We start from the raw sequence: 15,854 nt of genomic DNA on the forward strand, positions 1-15,854 counted from the left end.
TTTTTGAGGATTTGAAAAGAATGAAAAAATTGCAGGCCACAGATATACATTAAGCAGGGGAGGATTTTCATTAAAAATATAATATATATCATAGAAAACCATGATAAATAACAGTACTAGTGTCGAAAAGCATGATTTTCATAATTTAACTGGCTCCCTCTCAGCTGTCATTACACGAAGAAATGTGGCTATCCAGAGAAATATTGACAGACAACCATTATTGTAAATGTAATAAGATTTATTAAGAATCTTTATTATTTCTTCTGCATAACTCTTCAATTTTTTTATATTCATTTAATTGTTATCTTAAACAGTGGACAGTTAATCTAAAAGGCAGCCCAAAAACATACAGGCGATATAGATATATATTTATATATAACTTAAAACTTTCTCCATAGGGAAAACATTGTTTTATATTTAGATATAAAATATCAATGTAGCTTGAGGTCCAATGTCCCGCCCACATCATACAGTATCATTGTACATGGTCCCGGAAAAATTAAAGAAAACGTACAAAAACCAACAAAAGAGCTAAACGGCAATCTACATGCAGAAAACTAAACGGGCATGGGTCAAATTTTGTAAACTACATACACTCAAATGCCTAAACGTGCATACGATCACACATTTACAAAAAAAAGTACATACAAATATTACAAAACTCAAACTGAATATCAGACATTAGGTTAGTTTCTTTTCAACTTTTTTACTTGTCTCAGTGGAACTCACAAAAGTGGCCAAAATAGAATAACAAAAAAAACAAATGTGACTGTATCTTTTTTTCCCCATTCATTCATTATGTGTGTATACATTTCGTCGAGGGTTTTATCACAGTGTTGAGAAAGGTGAATACACGAACATTGCTCATACATACATACATACATACATTATGATACACCCAGCACCCATACATCGCTTCTGTATGAAAAGAAAAAGTATGAGTAAACAAACGCCATACCCCGGCGGGATGGTCACGTTAGCACCAGCGGTTGCATGACAACCAACTTACTAGCCAATGGCAGCGTGGCCTTCCTTCTAAGCTATGGAATCTGAATTTTATATGCCATATATAAAGAAACATACCTCGCCCGCAAACGGACGGTACATTGTCGCTGACATGCACAGTGGGTCAAACTGTACAACCAAATTAGAACCATGCATCAGAAACAGCAGGATTAGCTATAGTACAGGATATAAACAGAATATAGTCACATATACATACATATATAGAAACAGAAAAAAAAGGGGGGGGGGAGAGAAAAAAAGGCAAGGGTCAATTTTGATTTCATACGTAACTGGTGAAAAACAACAAATTAGAATGTGACAGAGACACAGAAATGTAGTCATGAGTCTAGGCTGGCAAGAGGGCTGTTGAGCCATGAACTCGATGTAAACGCACACAAACATTCTCAGGGTTCCTACATTTTCAAAATCCACATTTTTCCACTCATTATTTTATTGACTTGATCTGTAGAGTTTTACCATGTTCTTCTTTTTCTTATTTTTTTTTTTTACCCCACTCAGCAGCAGGGCATATGAGAATAGGTAAACATTGTTTTTCACACAAAATAGATAAGGAACAATTGAGTTGTGCATCTGTGGGCATGCGTACCTGTTCTGATTAAGCCACTTTCAACCTGTCGTCCTTATTTTTGGCATATCATTACAGGCAAACATTTACAAAAATTCTCACTTTTGTTTTATAAATAGTGAAAATAGCAGATCTACAAGTTCACAATACATCACATTGTGCCACATTGAGAGCTTATAGATCAGTTATATTCCATTCATCATAAAATAATATGACGAATGATGAAGTATAGGACTTAAGTGGTTAATAACCTTAACCCCTTACTTTTGTAGACTTGTTTTGTGTGCCATTTCTGGGACCTGATCCAGTTCTACACACTTCATTTAGGTACCCTGCACAGTGCTTGTTTGGTGCATTAACAGTAGTTGTGTGCTGTGACTAACTGTAGAGGGTGCCATGTTACTGTTGTGTTGAGAAGATGTGAAAACCATCATTTTGAAGGTGAATTAGCCATGGTGACAAAGAGCTTCAACTTGTTTTCTCTCTGTGTGATTGATAACCTGGAATCTGGTGGTGGCAATCATTGTGATACATGTTAAGGCCCCAAATATTAATTATTTTCTTAGAGATTATTCTTACTTTTTTCGATTTAACCAAATAATCGAGGATTATGTTTCTATAATATGAAAAAAGGTTCATATCTTTTTTTAAATAATCAACAAAATCAATTATTCTGATTAACAACCTAGCTCTATTCTATAAGTCACACATTGATGTAAAAAAAATTACAGAAAATGTCCGATCTACAATCTCACGTGTCACTTCAAAACTTGTAGGCTTGTTAATTATTTTAATATTATTATTATTTCATAATCAATTAAGTCTATTAGTTTGATTAACTTCTGTACCCCTAAAATACAGGCCCACTGAAGACTATCTTCAGCCTCACTTTGTCAAGCACACAGACTTCATCATCTCACCAACATGGGTGCACTTTAACCACTTAGACCCCAGCATCCTTACCGTGGGGAAGGCTTTCACAGAAAGTAGGCGATCGACAAGCTCACAGAGCTTTGGCCATTTCAGCCAAAGCTTTTCCCCACAGTAACCCAAAACAGAAAAACACTAGTATTGAGCCCTGAGGGTTAAGCGGTTAAGTTAAGTGGTTAAGCGCAATACATACTCCTCCCGACGTCATAACCTTTCTTCGGAAAGGGCGGTGATATATACTACAAATTGACGTCATTCCAACCTTCAAAAAGGTCCATCCATTCAGAACTGGAAGATTGCCCAACACCAGAAGGAGTATGTGTTTGACTTTACTCACTGACATCGTTGCTGTTTCGTTTTTTTGGAGGGAGGGAGTTTGGAACACAGAACAAATACATACCACTATCGCCAGAGACTAATCAAACGCTCTCACGTACAGATTTCTCCTGAATAGGGCTGGGCGATATGGACTAAATCAAAGTTCACAATATCTCCGAACAAATACCTCAACATCAATATTGTGACAATACAATATCCATTTTTGAGAATTCTTGACAATTTCAGAAAATAAGGCTTAAGTGATTAAAACCAGGGTGAAGACTGGAAAAAACAATATGCCATACAGTGTCACAATATTATGATATTCAAAATCAACGAACCACATTTAGTCCCATATCACAATCTTGATATAATGTCAATATACCGCATTGCCCAGCTCTACTCTTAAATGAATGAAAGAATATGTAAGGTAGATCCTTGATGCCTGAGTGTGAGCGCTGAGCTTATTATGTTAGTGCTTCTGGTTGTACGCTGAGGAAACGTGGAAAGGTAGTGCAGGAAGGAAGGGAGGAAGGAAGGAGGCAAGGGAAGAAAGGAAGGACGGAGGGAAAGATGGAAGGTCCTGTCTTGACAACAGCAATGAGTCTTCACGAATAAGCCACTCACTCTGCAAACATGTCCTGGTTGTGTACTTACGTACGCACATGCATAAAAACAAATCCCCAAAGATCCTCTCTAGGCAATGGGATCTGTAGTCCCTGGTTTCCCTAGTCTCACGTAGCCAGACAACTATTCCACAATCTCGGAATGCTATATAGAGTCTGGAACTATACCTCCCGAAATCCAAGTAAGGAAGCTGCTATTTCCGTTCACGAAAATATATTTTTAAATTTCACATTTCATTTTTTATTTCATTTTCTGCTAAGCAACAAGCTATGTATGCTTAGATGTTTTCTATGTATATTTGGATAAATTTGCGCAACTGTAGAGACGAAACTGAAGTGGGAAGGAGGCTCCACTTCCACTTTATATTTGACTCATGATAGCTTTTCCATTGCTCCAGACTGGAAGCATTTGGAAATTGCGAGAGGCAACAGTCTGGCAACGCGAGACTATGGTTTCCCGGACGGTGGCATTCCCGTTTCCTGTTCCTGTGTCCTTTACCCATAGCTTCGTTTGATTGGCTCTGTGATTAGATTTGAACCGGAAACAGAACAACTTCAAGTGTTTCTGGTCCAAATCTGCTGCAGAGCCGCTTGAACAAAGCTATGGGGAAATGAACCAGAAACGTATGACAGCTTCGGCAAACCCGGGAATACAGTTGCACAAAGCCTATGAAGCAGTGGTTCTTGAAGTGGGTTTCGGGGACCCCGGGGAGTCCCCAGCCAGGTTATTGATAGTTAGGAACCAAATGGACCCTTACAGCTCTGTAAGAGACCGCTATAGGGGGGGGGGGGGCTGTGCTCAAATGCATACCAAATTGGCGGTCCTTGCAATGACAAAGTTCGAGAACCACTGCTATAAAGCAGACATCACATTTCATTTATCTACGAGGGAATGTTGTGATGTTCTTAAGACAGGACTTCACATCAGTCCATCCATGCATCCATCCATGCATCCATCCGTCCATCCATCCATATGTCTCTCTTTCAGGCCAGTTTGAGCGTGCTGACAGGGAAGGGTGGGACTGTAACCATGGTGACGGGGTTGAGGACTGTGGTCTGGCCCACCAGCTGCGGGTGAGGGGCCAACACGGCCGTGGGCTTCCCCAGGGTCTGCCCTCCCTGGCTCATCACGGCCGCCGCCGCGCTCATCTGGGTGGCGGCGTGCGCGGCGTGGACGTGAGGCAGGTGGGTGAAGGTGTGGGTGATGTGACCCACCATGGTGGGCTGGGACATGGTGACGCCCTGCGGGTACAGCGCCGTCGACAAGTGCGGTGGCAGCGGGCCGCCCAAGTGCGCCACGGGGTGCACCGTGATGTGTCCGATGGGCTGCGCCGTGATCGGGTGGTGGTGGTGGTGGTGGTGGTGAGCGGCGGGCGTCACCGTGAGCGGCGTCGGAGCGGGAGCGGCCGCCATTTGCTGGGGGACGACGACAGAGGAGGACGACAACGTGGGCCCCGGCGAGGGGGCGATGTGCGTCAGGTGCTTGTGATTGGCCGGCAGGGCGTGATTGACGGCCTGGATGACGGAGGCGTGGGAGACGGCGGCGTGGTGGGCAATCACTGTGGGTTGCAGCTGCATGGCCTGCGGCGGGGCCAGTGTCATGGTGGGGGCCGGGGGGGCGGGGGCTATGGGCTGAGGGGCCGGGGAGGCCGTCGTGGTCAGGAGCCCGGAGAGTGGGAGGGCCGCGTGTTGGATCGACAGGTGAGGGGCCAGGAGGGGCGAGGCCTGTAGGAGGGGGGCGATGGGTTTGGGGAGGGACGGAGGACGAGCAGTCGAAGACACGTCCTCCTCGATGTCCTGGTCAAAGTTGTCTTCACCTTCTGTGGAGAGGAACGGGACCGTTAGTCTTAAGGGGGTGTGTGTGTGTGTATGGATACATGTATTACTATACTTCTGAGGGCCAGATGTCCTCACAAGTATAGTAGAATTTGAGAACCATTTTCCTGGTCCTCACAAGATAATGGTTGTTATATACAGTTAAACCTTTTTTTTTTTTTTAGTTAAGATAAGATACAATAAGAAAATATTGGGGTTAGGGTTAGGAATTGAGTGGTTAGGTTTGGGGGTTAGGGTTGAAATGATGACTGATTTATATGTTGTTGTGCGCCGGTGTCGTGACTCGTGCACCAACGATAGCAGATATACAAGCTCACAACTTGTGAGCCTGGCTATTTACAGGGTCAGGTTTAAAAATGGTAAATGGCATTCATAAAATCGCCTTCCTAAAATGTTGAAGCCTTTCTAAGTATAGTAATATAAACATACACGTTTGTGTGAGTGTATGTGTATATGTGAGCTTCCTCGGGTTAAAAAAGAAGCCCAGTGGTAAATTGGATACCAACGCAACTGGTTTTGGTGTAAACTCTGACTGGCCTGATCTGAATGATCTGTGTAACTGTACTGGTGTCTCTTTGGAGTGGAAAGGAGCGGACAACGAGACGATGCACGTCTCTGAATCTGTGATCACTGACCTGTCAATCAACGCTCACGCAACAGTAAGCCGCAACGACGGAACAACAAGCGCGCTCCCTAACAACGGCACGTGTGCGCATCTTCTAGCGCTCAGAGAGCAGCATAGAAAACGCGCTGGACAGGACTACGGCTGCAATAATCATGACCCTCACTGTCTACAGTACACCATGGACAGCATCAGACCATAGAGTCTATGTCTCATATATTAAACGGCTGAAATATTTACAAAGGACTGTATATAGCCAGGCATGACAGAATTGTGAACATTATTGCCAAAGACGTGTCACCTATGTTTCATTCTTCCGTTGTGTTTCACAAAAAACAGCAGAGAGGTTTTTCTATTGGAAGTTGGCTGTGCTTTTGATTCAAGTTTAGAGGAAGCTTTCCTTACTAAACAAGTAAAATATTAGTACAGGCCATTATACAACTGGGCTATACGTGTCATCTCATTGTTTGACCTGGGCCATGTCCACAGGGTAGTGGTCAGAGGCTTGAGGATTATAGGGTTGTCCAAGTGTAAGGCAAAGCAGCTTGCAACATACGGTTCAATCTCCTCCATTATAGGCAGTCGGTCTATTTGGAGGAGAAGGTGCTTTTTGTACCCATGATTTACTTTCGGTGTTGGTAATATGACAGACTGAAGTGACCAATGTTTGCTGTGAATAAGTTCATGTGTTGCCTATATTCTGTACATTTAGGGCTTGTTTGGACTCAAGCACTGAGACACGCAATGTTTCGAGTGTGTAGTATATCAGAAGCAACTGAAAATATTTGTGCCCTTGATAATGTATTTTATAAATGTGGACTCAAATAAAGAAATTGAAATGTATGGGGGGGGGGGGGGGGGTGTCCCATTGGTCGTGTGCTCGTATCATGAGCCAATGGCTGTAGCTCTGAGCTTCCCAGACCCAGGTTCACATCTCAACTCACACATGCCGTAAAGTGAATTGACAGCCACAGGTCTGCTCAGGTTCTGAGCAGTGAGCGCTCTTCTCTTCTCGTGAAGAAAGCAGGACAGAGTTGTCAAATCCGTCAGTCATACTGTATTTATTCCCCGACCCGACATTAAAATACGGAACAACGTGCGTCCCATATCAGTTCATTACGGGGCTCGTGACAGGCTGCAGACACTTGAGAGTTGGGACTAGCGGCTAGCCGATAGCGCTGTTGCTCCTTCAGTTTAGTTGTTTACAAAATAAAGTTTATTTTTTATTATTGGGATTTGATCATTGATGCAAATTCTAAACATATGGATGCAGTTGCAGAAGTTGTGTTGCTTAAAGGAATGCATAGTTGCGTTCTCCTCAACTGCTGCGCAGCAACAACAAAAATATAAAAAGAATGAAGAAAAAATAGGAAAAAAATCGTTTGACACGTTGATTTTCGGCCTCGACACGTCGATTGGCCAAATATGAGTCGTTTGGCATCCCTAATGTGTATGTGTGTGTATGTATGAGTGTGTGTGTGTGTGTACCTGATGCGGTAGAGGTGGAGACCTGGTCGTCCTCGGGTTGGACGGTCTGTCTGAGGACTCGCTCTATCTCCGTGATGTCCATGCACTGACTCAGCTCTTTCTTCAGCTCGGCCAGACGCTGCTGCGTGGCGATCTTCTCCCGCGCCAGGCGCTCCATCTCATGTTCGTACTCCTTCTCCTTACGTTTCAGAGTCTGACACAAACAGAGACATGGACCGTACAGTATGTTACAGCAGTGGTTCCCACTGGGCCCTGGTGATTAGCTTAATGTGCAACATTGTTTTATCACTCAACAGTAAACAAACCAACATCTGCACATTTCTAAAGTTACAATTTCATGACTTTTAAGATCTTTTTAACACCTTGAGGGCCGGGCCTATTTAGTCCATTAACACCAAATTCGTAAGAAAAACTGCAAACATTGTGAAAATAGCTCACAACGCCTTGCAGTGCTTGTAGTTTGGCTATTTTAACATTTTTTGTGTGGCGGCGGGTCAAACTAATTTAATGCCTACAATTTCAAGTGCTTGTCAGTGAGGGGAGGGGTCCCCAATGCAGTTCAAATATGAGAAGTTTGGGAAGTTTGGAAATTCCAACTAGGTTAGTCATATACTGTAGGAACCAAATGGACATCTGAGTGTACAAAGGGAAATTCTATTATTCAGGGACTTTCAGTAGCATGTGTACAAACGCTGAAAAGATTTTCATTTCAGCCAGCATCCAGTAATACAATAAGATGGAATGGTAAAATAATATCTAGCTGACTGATGAATGATACAATAACAATGAATAAACACCGGCCCGTTTCATTTGCTAGGCTTGGCTGTTGCTACCGTCACTGTGTTTTCATTGTGTGCCGCATTCCTGAAGTCGGATTTGACAAAGGGTGCACGTATGAATTTTACATGCCTGATAGCATGTACAGAGCCAAGCACATGTACAAACACACACACACACACACACACACACACAGTCTCATTTACTGTGTCACTGAGGGAAACCCCTCCCATTTCCTGGACATCAAACTGGCGCTATAGATAATAACTATTTATAAAGTGGGGGTCAGCTGAGTCCAAAGCCTTCCCTACTCCTTTGATGTCATTGGTAGACCCATCTGTGTCCTAATAAGACCCAGTATGAGTGTCATATGGTACAGCAAAGGTCAACTTATGGCACAGCTTTCTCATGGACCAGACCAGAAACATGTTGTGGACGCACTTGACAACTGAGCGATAGAGAGCGAGTCAAGATTAGAGAAGGTAAGAGAGTAATTTATACTTTGTGCAATGTTGCACCAGAAACTGATTATTGGTGCACGATACTGGCGTGCAATTAAGCACAAAGTAAGCATTTCGGAGAGAAAGCTGTGGAGAGGAGAGAGACAAAGTCAAGTGTCAAAGGGCACAGCCTCTCCAGAAGGGGATAAGCTAATCATTAAATAATCAATTGACCAAAGATGTCATACAATGTCATATTAAAATAAGTCCACACTAAAATGTGAAAACCTGCCTTTATTCCTTGTTTTGTGCCTGGTAAATATATAATCATAAATTAATACATAATAATATTTCTATTACCTAAAGTAATAGATCAAAACAATACCCGACAGAATAATATATTATGAAAAGAATGTGTTTGTTGCAGCCCTACTTCCTTTGGAGTTCCTGTGTGTGCGTGTGTATGTGTGTGAGCGTGCGTGCGTGTGTGTGTGTGTGTGTGTGTGTGTGTGTCTGTGTGTGCGAGTGACCCACTTTGTGTGTGGCTCAGCTGACGCAAGCAGCACATACAAAAAAAAGCAGCGTGCCTGCCTGCCTAAAGACATTAACACAGATTACTGCAGAGGGAGGGGAGGTACGAGTGGGTGACCGGCGGCGGTGGGGACACTGCACGTTCACAGTTCACACTCCCTCAGCGCATCAAGTCCATGTAAAGGCTGGGCAAGGTACAGGTGTGTGTCTTGGAACTTCTAAATACTTTCATAACCACCTTTAAGGAAAGGTCGGAACTCAAACGAAGGTTAGGGCTATCATCACGATTATGAAAACAAATAATTGCAATGAATGAGTTTCTTTCATTAAAAACCCCCCCAATTCGGTTGTTTGGCTTTTAAGCCCCAACCGCTCCAATGATTCGCCATGCAAGTCCTCGGAACATGCAACTGCGCTCGACCTCCTGGAGACGCTTTCTCTAGGAGGGTCGAGATCCAATTGCCGACCGACACAAGTCCTTATTCGGGGCTATGGGATAGGGGTGTAACCAATCATTAGACTCAGGGAGATGTAAAGAAGGTGGCGGAAGGGTCAAAAATATTATTTCTCAATTTTGTGAAGAAAGTTTCATTGTGGAAAAGGCTTAACTGTAATTTTTTGGTTAGGGTTAAAGGGGAATTCCACTGATTTTGAACATTTTACTATGTCACTAGCGCTAAATTATGCCATTTAGCGCTAGCATTTATTTTACTCCTTGGAAGTTTAACAGGTCCCGTTCAACTGTTGTTTACAATTTGGGTCCATGCCAGTGCACTTGGGGGCTCCTCATCGCAGGCTCTGTGCTGTCAAAGAAACGCTGTTTTGACCAAAATGCCATCCACATTCGGACACAGGCGATTGAAAGAAACAGATAGAATGGATTATTATGGCAACGACGATCTAAGATGGGCGATCCAGTGCTGTGCTAACAACACAGCTAGCTAACCGGCTAAAGTAAGTAGCCTTATGGCTCGATCCATCGAATGCACTATAAAAGCGCAATTGACAAAGGTCTTCGGCAATGGCGTTAAGCGTTAGTATCAAAATTAGGCTTCAATTGACAAAGGACTTCGGCAATGGTATAAGTGTTAATATACCTTAGAGTTGTTGTGTGGAAATAATAAAAAAGTCCCCCCATTCTGTGTTGCCTAGAACTGGAGGTCTGAAAAAAATCTGTAACATTATGAAGTACATTTTTGTGATCTTTGTGATTTTTTTCAGACCTCCATTTTTAATTTTGTTTCATAAATCAATGCTATTGAACCCTTTACGTTTGTGTGTTGATTAAACCTCTTTAAAAAATGTGGACCCTCAAACTGTCTGCTAAAGCATCTAACTCCACCTTTCCATCTCTCATGTAAGTAATTGACAATATATAAAGTCACAATACCAACTTTGATGAGGCAGTATTGCTTTGATTTAAATGGTTTTCCTGATAAATGTATAATTTAAATGTCCTTTAAACTTTAGTGACTTCTTCCCGACAGCAGAGATAAACAAAGCTTTATTCCCACAGTTGCTGCCGTGTGTAATCCGTGTACGTCCACAACCGTGACTTTTCAGGAATTGGACATTTGGAATGTGTTCAAATGGATCAAATGGAGTTATTATTCAGTCACACGTTCTTTTAATACATTTCATTGGTTAAGTAGTTATATAACCCACAGACACATTTAACCACATAACAAGTTACAACGTGTCAAATTGTAAAGTTGTATATCTGCTGTTTTTACTACTTTTGCGCTGTCATGTGACTGTACAAAATAGGGCATACATTTCTGAAGAAAAAAAAGGAAAACCTAAAAAGATCAAATATGGACATCCAAGGTTTCCTCCCCCCCGACAGCAACAATAATTATGATGGATTCAATTCCCTCCTTCTGACCAATGGTGTCTTTTACTGTCCCGTTGGGGAGTGATAAGGAGCAAAAAGGTAGGGAGTTTAGAAGACTGGAGGGTGGAGAGAACAGGTGGAAGGAAAGAGGAGGGGATATAATTAAGAGAGAGAAATGGAGGGGGAGAGAGAGAGACAGAGACACAGAGAGAGACAGACACAGAGAGAAGAGACAGACAAGAGAGAAACAGAGACACAGAGAGAGAGAGAGAGAGAGAGAGAGAGAGAGAGACAGAGAGAGGAAGTGATAATGAGAAATGAGCCTTTGGGGACACATGTTCCTACTCCAGGCCACTCAGTCCAGTGAGCAAAGATGTTTACCTTGGAGGCTCACGTGACGTCTCAACACACGAACACACTCCCTGCTAGTGCCAACACACACCCAGTCAACTTACACAACCTCCCTGTCGTGTGTGTAAGACACTATGTGTGTGTGTGTGTGTGTGTGTGTGTGTGTGTGTGTGTGTGTGTGTGTGTGTGTGTGTGTGTGTGTACGTGTGCGTGCATTCTTGCATTTCTAAGATGACAATAAGGAAAATCCTGCACTGTTTCAGGGTTAGAACTAGCTTTAGGTTACTGAGGTCGAGGGACCCTCAGGGTTCCTTGAGGGGGTTCAAAATGGACCCTAAAAAATGTGAAACTCTTGAGTGTACAAATGGTTCCATTTGAGAAGCCCTGCTTTAGGTTAAGGTCAGGTAGTGTCGACTGATGCTGCGTTCACACTAGCGGCAACAAAGCATGAGGTTAGAGGTAATTTTCAATGGAAGCCAGTGACACAAATCTACAAACTGACACCCGACACTTGATGTGGCGTCACACGGAACAATTTGATTTATCAAATCAAACTTTATCAATCAAACTTTATTTATATAGCACATTTAAAACAACAGAAGCTGACCAAAGTGCTGTACTGTGCTGTTAAATATATTTTACATTTAGTTTTTGAGCAGGCTTCAACTTTTTTTAGCGCTCTGATGACGCAGTGAAGTGTCAATCAATCGTGTTTTTCTTTCAATGTTTCCACTCCCCTTCTCTCCACAATTCCTACTCCATGAATGGAAGGAAAACCCCATTCATGTAATAAACCAGTTAGCATTTGTATTTAACTCTTTTCATTTATGCAGTTCGCCTTAGCAATACTTCAACTAGCGTTGAAGTTGTTCTGTAGCTACGGCTAAAGGGTTAGGGAAGGAATGCAGTTCATGGATATCACTGACACGCGCACACACGCACACGCACACGCACACGCACACACACACACACACACACACACACACACACACACACACACACACACACACACACACACACACACACACACACAATCCAGACGAGCCTTAAAGGTTGCACTACGACGATTCCAAGTTATATTATTCATCACTTCAATGAGACACATGACTTTACTGACACAACCACATGTGCACCGACTGCCAATGGACATTGTATTTAACACAAATCTTAACCACAGTAGTGTCTGGCCATAACAGGCTTACAATCACATGCATGGGTGTGTGTCTGATGCGCACGCCGATGCAACTAAACAATTAACCACTCTAGACTGAGGAAACTGGGCCTGAGTTGACTTTGTACTTCGGAGGTAGCCGATCTACAAGGCGTTATGAGCTTGTATATCTTCTATTTTTGGTAAATGTTACCATCAGAATATGGATGCTGGGGTTCAAGTGGTTAAAGGATCTCTACAGCCTGTTGACAGTGCAGTGGTTCAGACAGACACGCAGCGTTCATGTCTGTCTCCCCTAGACTGTCTCTGTGTCTCCCTCTCAGCGTTCATGTCTGTCTCCCCTACACTGTCTCTGTGTCTCCCTCTCAGCGTTCATGTCTGTCTCCCCTAGACTGTCTCAGTGTCTCCCTCTCAGCATTCCTTCTGTCTGTGAGTGTGTCTCTCCTACAATATCTCCCTCTCAGTTTTCCTACTGCCTGTGTCCCTATCAGTGGTCCTGTCTGTCTCCCCTACACCGTCTCCCTCTCAGCTTTCCTAGCTTTCTTCTCCTACAAAGATTCCCTCTCAGTTTTCCTACCGTCTCTCTCCCACAATGATCCCTTCACAGCTTCCCTGTCGCCTGTCTCCCATTACAAAGTCTCCCTCTCAGCTTTTCTTGCATTCTGTCTCTCCCACACCGTCTCCCTCTCAGCCTCGTCTGGATAAAAAAACAAACATAATGCAATTATTAAGAATCCCCCTCAGTCCCTCAAATCACCACGGAAACAGCTGCCACCCCCATGGCCGTTACCGTGGCAACCCCATCCACGAGGAGCCGGCTGCCGGAGCGACAGAACAGCGGAGGGCACGAGGAGACGTCTAATTGGCTGATACCTACGGGGCAATAACGTACAAGGAGCGATGTGATTGGGCGCTTTGCCAGACGACCGCGTCAGATCACTTTGCCACATCCCTCCCAGCCCATCATCCCACACTCCTCCTTACTCTTAACCACTTAGACCCTCTGTTCTCCAGTTGCACCCGTACTTGGTGCGCGCCACAACGCCAAATCTCTTTGCTTAAGAGGGAGACGATCTGAATGCTCACAAGTCACAATGCGTGGCAGATAGCTTGTAGATCTGCTAATTTCTGCAAATCCTGCAGATCCCCCAGGATAGGCATCATACGCCCATCCTCTTTGTGTTCTACTCTCTGTCGTTCATTCTGCCTCGTCTTCACACCTCCTCTCTGTAATGTTATTAATGTTAATATTACAGTTCATTCTGCCTCGTCTCCATACCTCCCCTCTGTAATATTTACGCTCCCTTGCACACCAGTGTTGCAGGCTGCACGCTGGAAACGGCAGACCTGCAAGCCCACAGGGTGTCGTGGATTTGTAGGTCTGCTGTTTTCGGAGAGCGACACCGTTGTGCGGTGCCACGGAGTATGAATGGGTGAAAAGGGTGCCTGGGGGTGTCGTATGTTTCCGACAGACCCCGCCGTGAGAACATATTGCGGTTATTTCTTCTTTATTGGCTATTATGGTACCATCCATCCACAGGCTGGACAGAGGGTAGAGAGACGCTGCATTATGTAGTACACCGTTCCTCAACATCTGGTCCAAAATGCACCCTTAATGGTCTGTAACTCTGAGAGGGTACACATGGGACCCCAATCTAAACTGTACCATTATCAGCATTTATTTACAGTATTTTACACTTTCTCCCTCTCAGATTCTTTCTCCTACGCTGTCTACGTCTCAGCTTTCCTACAGTCTGTCTCTCCTACGCTGTCTACCTCTCAGCTTTCCTACAGTCTGTCTCTCCTACGCTGTCTACCTCTCAGCTTTCCTACAGTCTGTCTCTCCTACGCTGTCTCCCTCTCAGCTTTCCTACAGTCGGTCTCTCCTACACTGTCTCCCTCTTCCTAAAGTCTGTGTGGGGTATCACAACCGCACATTGCTAAGTGACGTCCTCATATGAACCTCAAACTGATAGTCTCAGGCATATAAGTCTAGTCTCTAGATGTGCTCTTTTTACTGCCGATTCCATTTTGATAAGATAAATCAAACATCATCCTGCAGTTTCACTTGTAGAAGTGCCTAAATCTAATTGACAAAAGCTCAAGTTTACTTAAGGACTAGGGTTGTAACGATATAGTAACTGAATCAAAAAATTGATTTTAATTTCAAGAATCGAAGTATATCAATATGAAAACAGCAATATCGTTTGTATATATTTTTTAATCTCTTTGTATCGTATCGTTATGCAATTCAAATAATCGGTATCGAATCGTTTTGCAATGCAAATAATCGCAAGGTACTTGTGCGTTGTATTTAGCAATGTTAAGAAGAAAGACGAAAAAGGGGGGCTTAATTACTTTTCCATTCCATATTACTACACTCTATCAATAAATGGGTATATTCTCTGTGTTCATGTCAATGTATGTCCATATGTGTTCAAATGTAATGTCCATTTATTTGCCAGAGAATCATTGTTTACTTTATTGTGACTAGGGTTGGGATTCGTTAGGATTTTAACGGTTCCAGATCCTTACCGGATCCCTCTTAACGGTTCCGGTTCCTAACGGTTCCCTTAACGGATCCTAATATTATTTTTTCCCCCTTCTGACATAGATTAAGCTTATATTATATTTATAACTAACCTAACCAAGTACATAATAAACACAAATTCATTAATTCAATTATTGAAAATGCACTTTTATGAGGTGGCACTATTATTTAAACTTCACCACCACCACCAGGCACCAGCTAGCCACCACAACAATATCATCGTTGCAATTTGTACTGTATATTGCAATTTGTACTGTATATTAAATATACAGTCCACATTGCAACAATGATACCATTGTGGTGACAAATGTTGTGTCTTTAATGTTCAGATTAATTTAATATGAAGGACCCCTTACCCTAATGGAAAGTTGGAAACAAGCCATAGTGCTTTCTTGGATTATAAAATCCTTTTAGCAGACCTTGTATTGAACTGTAAATTACTGTACGCTACGTTCCTGTGCTTTTTTCTGCAAACTGTTTATAAAGTAATCAATATTATGGAGGTATAAATGCACCTAAACGCTGGGCTCTCAACAGTCACGCGATTAATTCAGAGCCAAATCAAAAGCAGTTGAGTTGCTTATAAGTTGTAAAAATAAGTGCAGACAAATTGATTTGGCTCTATAGTTAACGTGATTCATAAAATATCAGACAGAAAGACGTCGAGTCATTGGCGTTCTAAATTAACAGTAACACCATTAACAACAGTTGTACAATACGCCTAATGAAAAGCTCTGTAGACGTTAGTAGTTTTTATTTTCTAACGTTACTAGCCTGGGGAAAGTGAA

At 42.9% G+C, this 15,854-nt stretch overlaps 1 protein-coding gene across 2 annotated transcripts in view; it reads right to left on the reverse strand.

The window, feature by feature from the left end:
• Nucleotides 1-269: 269 nt before the first annotated feature.
• mntb (MAX network transcriptional repressor b) overlaps nucleotides 270-15,854 on the reverse strand; it is a 29,465-nt gene continuing 13,880 nt past the window's right edge. For both annotated transcript variants that reach the window (XM_080779790.1, XM_080779789.1), the window contains exons 5-6: nucleotides 7,412-7,604; nucleotides 270-5,285 (exon numbers count right to left, since the gene is read on the reverse strand). In XM_080779790.1, the coding sequence (XP_080635916.1) occupies nucleotides 4,450-5,285; nucleotides 7,412-7,604 (1,029 nt within the window). In that variant the 3' untranslated portion in view covers nucleotides 270-4,449. The remainder of the gene's footprint in view (nucleotides 5,286-7,411; nucleotides 7,605-15,854) is intronic.

This window comes from Protomyctophum bolini, assembly GCF_963924005.1.
Source record: "Protomyctophum bolini genome assembly, chromosome: 13".
Taxonomy (NCBI): domain Eukaryota; kingdom Metazoa; phylum Chordata; class Actinopteri; order Myctophiformes; family Myctophidae; genus Protomyctophum; species Protomyctophum bolini.